Here is a 13,440-nt window from a genome sequence, read left to right on the forward strand (position 1 = left end):
ACTTTTTGAGATAATGAGTGTCTTACGCTTAATGAATCACCCTGTATATCCTCAAACAGTTTTTGCTATTATGTTGTAATTCAAAAATTATTAATCATAGAAAATTGAAACATTTCATTTATTCTTATTATATTATTACCCTAGCGCTACATTACGCCACAACCATATACCTAAAATTATTGATTACGCAGTCACGCAACCGGTGGTACACACAAATTGGTATTTTTAAAAGCAACTTTTTTATTTTGGAACACTGAGTAACAAACGAACTGATTTTACAGTTATGTATGTTTTTTGTGTCATCAAACTATTTTTAAAGTAAAAAATATGAAACGATTTTCAACCACAGCATTTTTTTAGATGGTATATTGCGGGGTCGAAAGTAAAAATTCCTATAGTGACATTCAATATCGTCGGGAAATATAAAAATTTATTAAGGAAAACCTCAATGTCAAAAAATCAGTTTTTGACCAATTCTTATTAGTTTTTTTGGTGCAACTCAAAAACGAATAACTGTAGATACCTGCCATTTTTGGCAAATTTATTTTACCATTTTCTAAATATGATACAATTTTCAAAATATGTTTATAGGCATGAGAAATATTCGATATTTTTTCAATTATTGTCGATATGAATAATTTTTTGAAAATCTTGAAAATGTAATACAGCGGTCCTAAACCTAGAAATAAGTTGTTATTTGTGTTATTGGAAAAAAAATGTCGAGCGGAAATTCATAATAATTTTTATGAGCATCTGAAGATAGAATTTTGACAAAATCTCGAAAATCTTTGTACCTAGTTAGAAATTCATAAAAAATGTTCATTTTATATCTAAGATTGTAAAATCTCTTACAAAATTCTATGCCGTGATTTTCTATCTTTGTCTAACACACGCGCGTCATAGGGCTTTAGAAGTGTTATTTGCCAAACGTAAACCATTACATTTTTGATATTTTGTTTTAATAATTCAAAAACAAATTCTTTTAGATAATTTAAATTACTATTATTTATTTCTTTTATTATGTTATCATTTTCTATTTACGGTATAATTTTCAAAATATTTTTGAGCTAAATTTTACAGACATTTGACATTTTATTTTTTTAATTTAAAATATTATCTGAAAATGTAATACAAAGTTAGTTTTTCTTATAGCCATTAAAAAATATTAAAGAAACATAACTTGCAAGAATTTTTTTACAAGATTTGGTTGAAGATCAAATTTTGATAAAATTTGCCTAAATCACGAAACTGGCAAAACTAACCATAATATACAGTTAGTAAATTATAAATACAAGTTTTAAGTTTTATTTATTTATTATTTTTACATTAATATTTTTTTTGATTGTATACTACAAATACCTACCTATATAATAAAATACATATACTTACGTATTATTGATGTTTAAGAAATATATTTGTTATTATATTCAATGCATTTATTATATCCGTTAATTAAATCCATATAAATGCAATTATCTCTAAAGTGGAAAGTTATAAGAGTAAGAAATGTAATATATCATTATAAAATTACTTATTTGAATCAATAAAAATAAAAATATATTAATTATGAATGAATTAAGTCTTGAAAGTCTCAAAATGGTTTAAGTCAGTAGAATTATGACTGATTTCAATGTCACTAAAATAAAAAAAAAAAACATTTTTTTGACGGTTTATATTTTATATTAAACAACAGTATAGTCTAATGTAATATTCTACACCCATAAATCATAAAAAATCATAATTATATTAAAATCGCAATTAACAATGAATTTAAAATCTTTGGATAATCGTACTTAAAACGTTGATTTTTGACTTTACCCCTTTTGACCGCACGCACGGAAGATATACATTATATTGTATTATGGTGTATCCATTTGGAAAAAAACTCTGTACACCGTAGTTTTTTTTCCAAATATTTATAATTGAAATGATGACAAAAAAAAAACTATGCCACGAGTGGATTTTTTTTTCTAACTTAAAATATAAATATTTTTAGAATTTTGAAAGAAAAATTTTCAGTACCGAAATGATCTTGAACCGGAAACAAAACTATTTGGAACCGGAACTGTTATTTTATTTTTGGAGAACCGGTACCGTAACCGATAGTGATAAATTCAAAAGGTTCCAGTCCCTGAATTTATTAAACTGATTATTATAATCACAAATAGGATTTTAAAGAATTAGATAGTTATTTTGTATTATAATAAATATAATTTAAAGGATCTATGAATATACATATAATATTATATTATAACAGTTTATTTAACAAACCCAATATTATTTTCTAAACATAATCAAATTTGTTTTTTAAAAATCTTGAATATTCATAAAAACTATTTCGTTACCTACATAAATTATATTCTAACTGATGATGATAACAAACACAAATATATTTCAATTTACTACACACATAGGCTTTTACTGCTTATAGTACCTAGTATATTATAATATTATTAAAGTTACCTCACTAACTCACTTACAGGGTAATTGGTATATAAAAGTGTGGGGGGGTTTGTGTGTTACAACCCCCGCAGGTTTGTTTTTGCTATAGAAAACTGTCAAAGCCTAAAAGTAACAGTTAAATTAAGTGTGGGGTGTGCCCCCTGAAATCAGATGTATTTTAGGCCCTGCATGTAGGTATATATATATATTATATAGTGTGTGTTTATAATGTGATTTGGTATAGAAGTTGACATGTAGGTATGGGCTAGACTGCTAGAGCCTATTAGCTATAGGGTAAGCACGGGGTTACGAAACGAAAGGACGGAAATTTTGCATTTTGCTAGATATTATCTAGCGCTGACCCTGGCTATTGATATTATAAAACTAGTAAAAGGTTTCTTATACTTCTGGGGGACAACTACAAGGCTTTTTTTGTTGTGTTTAAAAAGGCCAATGTCAAATTTAACGTTGTACTTTCTTCAAAGCTTCAGTTAAATCATTAAAATATATAACAGTCACTGTCATAATACTATAAATACAATAATAATTGTAATAATAAGTAACATATTTAATTAATAAATGTAATTAAAAATATAGTTAGTTATAGACTACAGTTCATGTAATCCAAATAAAAAACCAATAAAATAAACAAAATTCACTTAAAATATTAAATAATATATTTTTATTATACCTACGCCATCGGGTCTGTTAGCGATTTATTTACGCTGCATTGGATGGTCTCGTTGATTTCACAGTTCGAATTATTCGTTCGTTTAACGAAATAGTATCCTTGAGCGTTTATAAACGTTCAATTATAATATTATAATTCGAAGTATTATAACTAGGACTGGATTTCTATATAGTTTTTTTTAATTATATAAATGTTAAGCGTAATTTTGAATCGTGGCCTACGACTATATTATGACAAACATTGCTTATACGACATACGTGGATATGGTGAAATAATGTTTTATTTTAAATTGCATTTAATTCGTATGTTTGCGTTTATATTGCATAGGTAAATAAATATGTTTCGAATAAAATACTATACGTATTCTAATGTATAATAAGACTTTATTTTATAGTCTTTAGGGCATTGCATTCTAGTTCATGTACCTATATACTTATAATAATATCGTAAAGTCAAAGGTGAGCGAGTTAATAAAAAAATATTTACTCGAGTTGTAAGGTTAAACTGTAACACGGGGGACCTAGAATCAAAATTTCATAGTCAAGAAAAAATATGTTTTACAATAATTAATATGTCCAATCAGCCATATTATTGTATACAATTTTTTTAGTATTCATTTTTTACAACAGCTGGTACTGGAAATATCTATTATAATGCCAATGTGCCATATTGTGTCAGTACGGTTTAATAATATTATAGTTATATACGTTTATGTATTATGCTGCCATTTGGCCAATATAGAAATCCGTATGCCGTTTGGCTGCTGTAGGTCACGATTTGAAAAAAGGAAGAGTGTTGCCTTAGAACACATTAACTGCGAGGGTATTGTAACCGCGAGGCCACAAGAAGGAACTAGGAAAAACACGACGGCCGGCCGAGTAAAAAATAGTGTCAGCGAGTAATAGGTAAACGGTAGTGGCGATTTGACAGTTGCTCATTTGACTCGTTGTTTAAATCGCTAAATCCTCTTGGGCTCTAGGTTTAGTTAATTAGGTGCACTCTGTATCAATTGAATATCTACTAAACTCGTATCGGGCGTACAACGTATTACGTAATAAGTATAATAACCGACCACAGCTGGGTAAAATATATTTTAATAGAGTAGACGTGACCGAGGCGGCGGCTCATGGATTCTGACCCGAGCGATGAATGCATAATATATAGTTCTGCAATGATGTGTATTTCATTACCTACCTACCTATTTTAGATTCTGAGCGGACCGATAAATGCATTGATTTTACAACGATATGGTGTGTGTGTGTGCGTGTGTTTATTTTGTCCAAGTGTACACGATATTTTGTAGTAGAAAAAATGAATCGATTTTCTTCTTTAGGGGCGCTTTCCGGTAGAAAATTATACCTAATTGATATTATCGAGTGGTCAAAAATGTCAAGTAATTTTTAATATAATCGATCAATACGAAAAAAAAATTAAGGAGAAACGGAAAAACTTTTACACAAAACATTTAATTTTCTCATTCTATAAATGTCGATAAACAAAGCTGGATAAAAAAGCTAGAAAATGTAATACCTAGGTACCAGGTACCTCATAAGTTGTTATTAAAGCTATTTAAAAATACATTGGCACGTTTTAGATTCTGAGTGGAGCGATGACGAAATGTATTGATTTTACAATGACGCGTGTTTTTTTATTTATGTGTCTGTCATCACTTTTTGGGACAGTAAAAATGCTTCGATTTTCTTCAACAGGATCGTTTCTGGTAGGACTGAGTCTAAACGATTATTTGTATTTTGTTACCCATCATTCAACAAATATTAACCGTAGAAACTTGAAAAATTCCACTATTACTAAATTATCACTTTCTATACACGAATAAATTTTAAAAATATTTTAATTAATTTTAAACTTTTTATATATTACGAACTTTTACCACCGTTTTACAACAGTACTAATTGACTTATAAGTTATAGTTAATATAACGGCTGTTAATATTACTTGAAATTTTAGTATTACTAAATAGTAACTACTCTATTTAATGTATGAGAGTTGTTTTTGATAAGAAAAAATTACTTCAACCCGTAAACCGACCATATTATTAGGTAATAGAAAAATAAATTACACTCAACATTAGGTATCCAATAAGGCAAGTGCACATATATCTACAACTAGTGATGCGAGTTTGTATAATAAAATGTATGTCGTATTATACATTTATTTTTTTTATTTATTATTAATTAAAACGGGTAGAACCCAATTACAATTTTTTATAATTTAATAACAATTTTGTAGACTTAAATCTATTAAGAAATACAGTAAATAGTATATGTATAATAAAAATATAATATTAAAAACAATAAAAACAATATAAAAATATAATATTGTATTAATATAATATTGATAACATGTTATCATATACGCTATATAGAATTATTTAATACAATAGTGTAAAATGTGTGTAAAAAAATTAATTTTAAAGACACTTTAATTTTAAAAAAAATTTAAAAAATCAGGTAAGTGGATGTCGCTCTGCTGTACAGTAGGTTAAAAGTGGGTCAATGTTTAATGGATTGTATTTAACTTGAATTCAATGATATAATATCATTGTATAAGAAAAACGATTCTGAGCGGGATTATTAATTATTATAGCCTGTTAGTTGAATTAATATTATAATATTATTATTATTTTTTATTCGTTGCTCTGGCGATAAACAAAGCGTTAAAAATTAAAATCACATTTTTAGCCGGTTTTCGTAATTTGTCGGTAGTTTTTCCTGTGGCATTAAATAACTATTGTGAAAATCGAAAAATGACCTCTCTAAAGTACCATCTTGATCCAATTTGCTAAATGATAAGGTACTATATGTTGAAATCGAAGCACTCCTTCTGCTAGAAATTTTGTATACACGATAAAAATAATAAACACCATTGTAAAACCACTAGCTTCCTCGTTCCGCTCAGAATCTAAAATTATAAAAAATTATAATTATTATAACATTATTTTTAAAATTCTTACTAATTAGGTACATACTCAATTACTAATTGCTCATTGACTATTACTTTTTATTTTATTTTTTTAATTCCTCCAATTCTGTATTATCATTAAATTTTCAGACTGGAAATCAAGTCTAAATGTTGTATACGTAATTTAAAATGTGCGTTTCTTATAATAAAGGAATTTTACTATGAAATTGATATGTGTATATAATACAAAAATATATTAGGTATACCATATTAAATGTACACATTATTTTACGAAGTTTAACAAACATATTATAATACAAAATTCCGTATTTTGACAACACTATCCACAGCTAAGCATCAGAGCGACTTCTCCGGTAATTGCATTTTAATTTCTATACTTACACATTGTATACAGTAAACATGTAAGTACAATCTTTGACGGCAAAACGTTGGTGTAGAGATAATGCACGTTGCTGTAACAATAACGCCAGTTCGATTGTTAGCCAACAGGACCAGTTATACGTACGCATATAGAGCCCAATTTATCGCGAACAAACAATAATAACACACACAACAGTGTGCGTAACAACTGTGTGTAATAACCTGATTTTGGTTGTACGACGATAATATGATATTATTTCGATAAGATTTTGCCCTGGAGGCACACGTCTCGGACGCCGGGGTCACGCAATCCTGGTACAATATTATGCCGATCTATATACGTACTTGGCCCCACCCATCCAACACCCCTCGACCATGGCCGGCGAGCACCACGCTAGACGCACTACTGGTATACCAGTAGGTATATAAACCCGACTGCCAGCCGTTAAAACTTTACATTCAGTCAAAACGTACAGTGACTTCAACGCACTCAACGACCAAAAAAAAACCTTATTTATTCGCCATGGCATTCCAAGTGAGTACAAACATTATTGTTATTTAAAAAAAATATATTTTAGATTCTGAGTGGAGCGATGCATGTATTGATTTTACAATTTTGTGATTTTTAAATTTTTTTTTTTTGAGTCTGTCATTACCTTTTTAAAATCATGTTTTCTTGTAGGAAAATGAATCTAGTTGGTTCTTTGCGGGGGTCAAAAGAGTTCAAAAGCGTTTTAAAATATTTTTCAAAAACAAACAAAAAATTAAGGAAAAACTAAAATTTTGTTTTTTATTGTAACTCTAAAAAAATAACCGAATAATAGATGAAATTTTCATTGAAAGTTTATATTGAAAATTATTTTCATCATAACATTTTCGAAATATTGCGACTATTTTTGAGAAATTTATAGTTTTATTGGTATTTTTTAAATTATTATCGATACAAATTAGTTCATATTGTAACCAAAAAATTTAAAAAATATATAAACATGAGTTATTTTTTACAGACATTTTAATGTGGATTAAATAACATATTAAAACCAAGAATAACGATTTTAGTTATTTTATCGTAATTTAAAAATATTATTCGTGGGTACTTGAGACTTTTTGAATATACATTATTATTTATTATATTGTATACAGTACTGACTATACTATAATATACTATAATATACTCAATACCATTTTCAAATGCAATTTTTTTTGGCAAATATTAATTTAACTTACTGTAGTACTAATGCCTAATAGTAAAATAAATTACTTTAATCACAATAATATCATACAATTCACGACGGGTTTAAACCACATTATAATATAGTTTTGATCTATTGGTTCCATTCATAGTAATAATATATATGCTATCGCCCCATCGTCCGCCTGCAGGCATGGTTTTTATTAATGACAAATCCACAAGGATGGTTTCTCACAATCCGTTTTGTACTTCTGAGATGTTAACGTACACTGGAGGGTTACGATCGTACAAATATATAAATCATTTATTATTGCCCACCTTAAAAAATGACAGCTATCTAAATAACCTACTTCGATTGTAGTCGCGTCGGCCATATCGGGCGTTCGGCTGCACTTTATAATAGTTACGACCCGATCAGCGACACGTGTAGGCTCCGAGAAAGTAAATAATTTTATATGAAATTCGTATAATTACGGAGTAGGTCGGAAGTCATCGGATTGATTAATCGTAACGTATAGAAACCAATTATACAGGGTGGACCACCCTATTTTTCTCACTTACCTAACCAGTAACCAATACAAGAAAATCTCGATGGGCCCCAAGTAAATTCATATAAATTATGAACACAGACTAATTTGTTTCATCATTGGTACTATCTATACTAGCATTTAAAATATAATATTAATCTCTAAGGGACTCGTGTTTGATTATTGTAGTTTATAAATTATATATTTATATTAAAACATAATTATTATATTGTCCAATTTTGCATTTCAGACCGTCGCCGTCTTCGCCTGCGTGCTCGCCGCCGCACTCGCCGCCCCCGCATACCCGGCACCTGCTGCTTACCCAGCACCCGCCGCCGCCTACCCAGCACCCGCTGCATACCCAGCACCCGCTTACTCCGCACCCAAGTCCTACGCCCCGGAACCTGCATACGCCCCAGCCCCGTACAACTTCGAATACAGCGTGCACGACGATGCCACATACGACATCAAGAGCCAGTCCGAATACAGCGACGGTAACGGTTACGTCAAAGGATCCTACAGCCTGGTCGAGCCCGATGGTACCAAGAGAATCGTCGAATACACCGCTGACGACTACAACGGTTTCGTCGCCGAAGTGAAGAAAGAAGGCACACCGTCTTACAGCTCCGCACCGGCCTACAAGCCAGCGTACAAGGCCCCAGCTTACCCAGCGGCCCCAGCCTACCCATCGGCCCCAGCCTACCCATCGGCCCCGGCTTACCCATCAGCCGCCCCAGCCTACAAGCCAGCATACTCTGCCCCAGCTTACTCCGCACCGGCTTACTCCGCACCAGCTTACTCTGCACCAGCCCCAGCTTACTCCGCACCAGCTTACTCTGCACCAGCCCCAGCTTACTCCGCACCAGCTTACTCTGCACCAGCACCAGCTTACGGATACTCCACCCCCGCCCCGGCTTACGGACACGCCGCCCCAGCCTACAAGCAATCGTACGCTGCCCCAGCATACAAACAATACTAATTTATAATGAATTCTAGGAACAAATAATTTATTGTATTTTTATGTAAATAAAATTTCAAATTGTCAACTATCAAAATATGTTTAAAAACTGTTTTTACTAAATCCCCCTGATCATACCGCACTGTCCGATGTCTTAGACACCTATAAAATATACCTTTATTTGGACCCAGCGAAACCAAAATTGCACTCGCCGAGAAGCGTTGGCCGTATACAGATCGCTGACACGGCGTTGATTATGGTTGGTATATCGCATTAAGATTGGGGACGTTTATTTTATTAGGTACCTTTATCTTCTGCTATTTAACAGATTAACGCGGGTGCCCATATACCGAGAAGCAGAACGGAAGGTCTTCAGGTATCAATCAATGAAAATTTAAGAATGAAATCCAAAATCAAATGCATCGCCCTTTAAACCACCCCTTATATTTTCATAATAAATGTCTGTGTACATATAGGTGTATATTTACACCTTGTGTAGAGATATAGAATTGATACGATAGGAATGCGTAAAAGAAATGCGTAGTTGTAGGTACTTGAAAGTTTAAATAAAACAACTCTACATTCATCGATTGCATTAATTGATTGTATAAGTACCATACAGTATGCCTAGAGGCTATTTGTTCGCCTTTGACTCACCGCGAGTTTTTAGACTATACACTAGTACGCTCTACAGCCAGACAGCCTCGGACTGTGGTTTGATACATTATTATTTATTATATAATATAATACAAGTACAGGTAGGTATATCATATATAGGAGTGTCATATATAATATTAAAAATATATATTGTTTCACAAAGTAGTGAGTATATCTCTATAGTATATATTCACGTGTTCTATTTTTTAAATCTAATAGCAATTATTTACGATGATACTAGACAAAATTAAAATTCAACGGCTATCGCACATCACTAAACAATTATATGTTTAATACCTATTATTAAAGTGACATTGACATACATAGGTATTGTAAATATTTCACCATAGTGAACAGTATTTTAATATTGACTATCATGGCCTGCGTCCCACTAAGTTGTCAATAAATACTTCCCAGTTAAAACAATAAAATGTATTTAAAAGACTTTGAGTAAGTATATAGCCCATAGATAACCGTAGGATTATATAGGTATATATTAAGACTATTCATATAGCTACAAAATGCAACGTTTTATTATTTGCTTGGATAGATATAGAAACAAGTATTTTTGATCTGTATGTTATTAATTATTACACCCTTAATGTTGAACTAAAAGCTTAATTATAATTTGTGGTACAAAAATAATGATGAAATTGCAGTTTAGGTACACGCGGCCTTGCCACTTAACATGTCTATTGTCTATTACCTACTTCGGACGCACATATACAATTATTGTGGATTCACATTCAACTTTTTTTTAATTTTCACTAACTATAACTTATGAGAAACGTTGTATTATATTTAAAATGTTGAAATTTTTGAGTGAAAGTAACATTTTTTATCGACAATAATTTTAAAAAACTAAAGTTGAAAATTGCTTATGCTTATAAATTGGTCAAAAAGAGTCAACATAATTTTAAAATTGTATGGTATATATGTATAGAAAAAGTAAATATCAACATTTAGTAAAAATGTCATGTATCGATGGTTATTGTTTTTTGACTTACACACAAATTACTGACAAATTAGGCACGTACCTATTATTATTAACGATGGTAAATACACATGGGACTGTCGGACTTTTTTAATGAACTGAATCATAAAAACATTGTGATTATGCAATTATATTTGATTTATAAAATTATTGATTAACTATACCTATTATTTGTTATAGATATTACATTATACAATAATATTATATAGCTTGTTGTATTTTAAATTCTGAGCGGAGCGAGGAAGCTAGTGGTTTTACAATGGTATTTATTTTTTTTATCGTGTATATAAAATTTCTAGCAGAAGGAGTGCTTCGATTTCAACATATAGTATCTTATCTTTTATCAAATTGGTCTAAGATGGTACCTTGAGGTCATTTTCCAATTTTCTCAATAGTTATTTAATGTCACGGGAAAAACCACCAACAAATTACGGAAAACCGCTAAAAACAAGATTAATATTTTACAAAATTAAATATAATTGTAATTTTTTGAAATAATGATTTGATGTCATTTTAATATAGGTAAGTGAATCTATTAATACAATAATATAGCCAAAAATGTATGTTTTATTTTCGTTTCATAATTTTTGCTTTTTCTGATATTAATGTATTATGTTTAATACTCTTATATGAATTAGTTTGTATTTTTATATTCAAGGCATAAGAAAACAAAAATATATTAGGATGCGCTTAAGTTAATTTTAAGTTAAGTTTTAAATGAAACGATTCACAGCTCTTAGTTGATTGTCCCGATGATATTGATTACGAAACCCGTACTTATTTTCTGATTAAATTTAAATCAAATTAGGTTTTAGTAAAAGTGTAGCCTACGGGTTAAATTTCCATCCGGGAAATTTTTTTTTTATCTGTTTCTATATTATAGGTATATATTTACTTCAGATCGTTACCATTATTATTATTATTAATATTTATTAGATCACCTTGTTTTATTAAAAACTACCTTCTTATTCTCCAAAATTTTCCGAAATCTCTAAAAAAAAATCTCTGAGATTTTAATTAATATCATTTGTTTAGTTTTTGAGTACCTATATAAGCTACAAACATACATTTGGTTTTAAGATATAGTTTTTCTAATTGAGGCCACGTAAAGGAAAACTTAAGTGCATCGTGTATGCTTGTACTGATGCACTTGATTAGCTCAAGTAACCAAAAGCAAACATTTTTATTCAAATAAAAATAAATACTAATTTCTACTATTAAACTAATATAATCTGCAACCAATGGAAACCATTTATAAACAAATAAAATTTTTAATTTCTACCGTGAACATAAAGATAAATTGTTACCTATCTATCAGATAACAATAATCTATAATCTATCAGAAAAGATGCTGATCTCAAAAATCGAAGCATGCTTACTATCCATAACATCGCTGAAAGAAAAAAAAACACACATCATTGGAAAACCAATACATTCTTTCGCTCCACTCAGAATCTAAAATATGAATTTAAATTACATTTTTATATAGGAGTATTCGGATGAAATGGGTTATTAATTATTTTGTTATTGGTGGAATAACTACAGGTGACACCATACAAATTTACAAACCTGCAGTAACCAATATGGTTGATGGAGACTTTGTCAAGATGAAGAGTAGGAATTTTTGGTAGAGTTGTGGTCGATACTCGATAGGCCTTTCATTTATAACTAATCCAGCAACATAATATTGACTTAACCCTTTTACTGATCATTTTTTGCTGTTTTTTTTTGTTTTTTTAATATTTGGTTTGACATTAAACCATATTGTGAAGTTAAAACAAAAAAAATTTTATCGACTTGATTTTTAGGTTTTAAACATATACGACTAGGGTTTCTAACATGGCACCTAAGCGTAAGAACCGTGTACTGTAATAATTATTGTAATAACTAATAAGCTAATTTAAAAATTATTTTTTTTATCTTTTATTAAATATGAACAATAACAACCAAAATTGTCCTTCTAAAGAACTGTATGCTATATTACTGAAATCGCTTAAAATAAGTCAATATATTTTCAAAATGTTATGTTGTATGTATAGAAATTGAAAATATAAACATTCAGTGAAATTTTCATGTATCTACAGTTATTTATTTTTGAATTACAACAAACTAACAAAATCGCTATATGAGAAATCGAGTAAATATCCAATGTTGTAAAAATATGAACTTCAAACGCTCATAAAAATGTAATCTGACTTTCTTGCAGACATTTTTTTTTAAAATAAAGTTCGACAAACTATCCTAACAATCCTTAGCCATAAAAGTTAAACATTTTATACATTTTTAACTACAAAATAATTAATAAATTATAAATGTAATAACTATTGCCAAAATGCGATTTTCTCAAATTCTCGTTTTTCCTTAATTTTTCTTTTGTTTTTCACGGCGCTTTTGAAAATTACTAGGAAATTTTTACTTTTGATATATTCAAAAATATTTTTCTATTTATATTTAAGTTTTGAAGATGTAATACAAGATTCCCCTTAAGTATTCCTACATTTAAGATAAAAAAAAAACTTTAATGATAAATGTTGTCAAATTTTGAACTTTAAATGCTTATAAAAAATATTGTGCCTATATGTATTTTTAATATTTTTCAACTGCTATTGTAACAATATATCAGAAGCCTTGCATTACATTTTCACCCTTTTTTACACAACAAATAAAATTTTATTT

General features: G+C 29.7%; 1 protein-coding gene across 1 annotated transcript; it reads left to right on the top strand.

Moving 5' to 3' along the window:
* Nucleotides 1-6,810: 6,810 nt before the first annotated feature.
* Nucleotides 6,811-9,210, top strand: LOC132936178 (cuticle protein 18.6-like). Its single transcript, XM_061003199.1, has 2 exons — nucleotides 6,811-6,971; nucleotides 8,406-9,210. Exons 1-2 carry the CDS (start codon nucleotides 6,960-6,962, stop codon nucleotides 9,132-9,134), a joined length of 741 nt encoding a protein of 246 aa, XP_060859182.1. The 5' UTR covers nucleotides 6,811-6,959; the 3' UTR covers nucleotides 9,135-9,210.
* The last annotated feature ends 4,230 nt before the right edge of the window (nucleotides 9,211-13,440 follow it).

The sequence above is a fragment of the Metopolophium dirhodum genome, chromosome 1 (assembly GCF_019925205.1).
Source record: "Metopolophium dirhodum isolate CAU chromosome 1, ASM1992520v1, whole genome shotgun sequence".
Lineage (NCBI taxonomy): Eukaryota > Metazoa > Arthropoda > Insecta > Hemiptera > Aphididae > Metopolophium > Metopolophium dirhodum.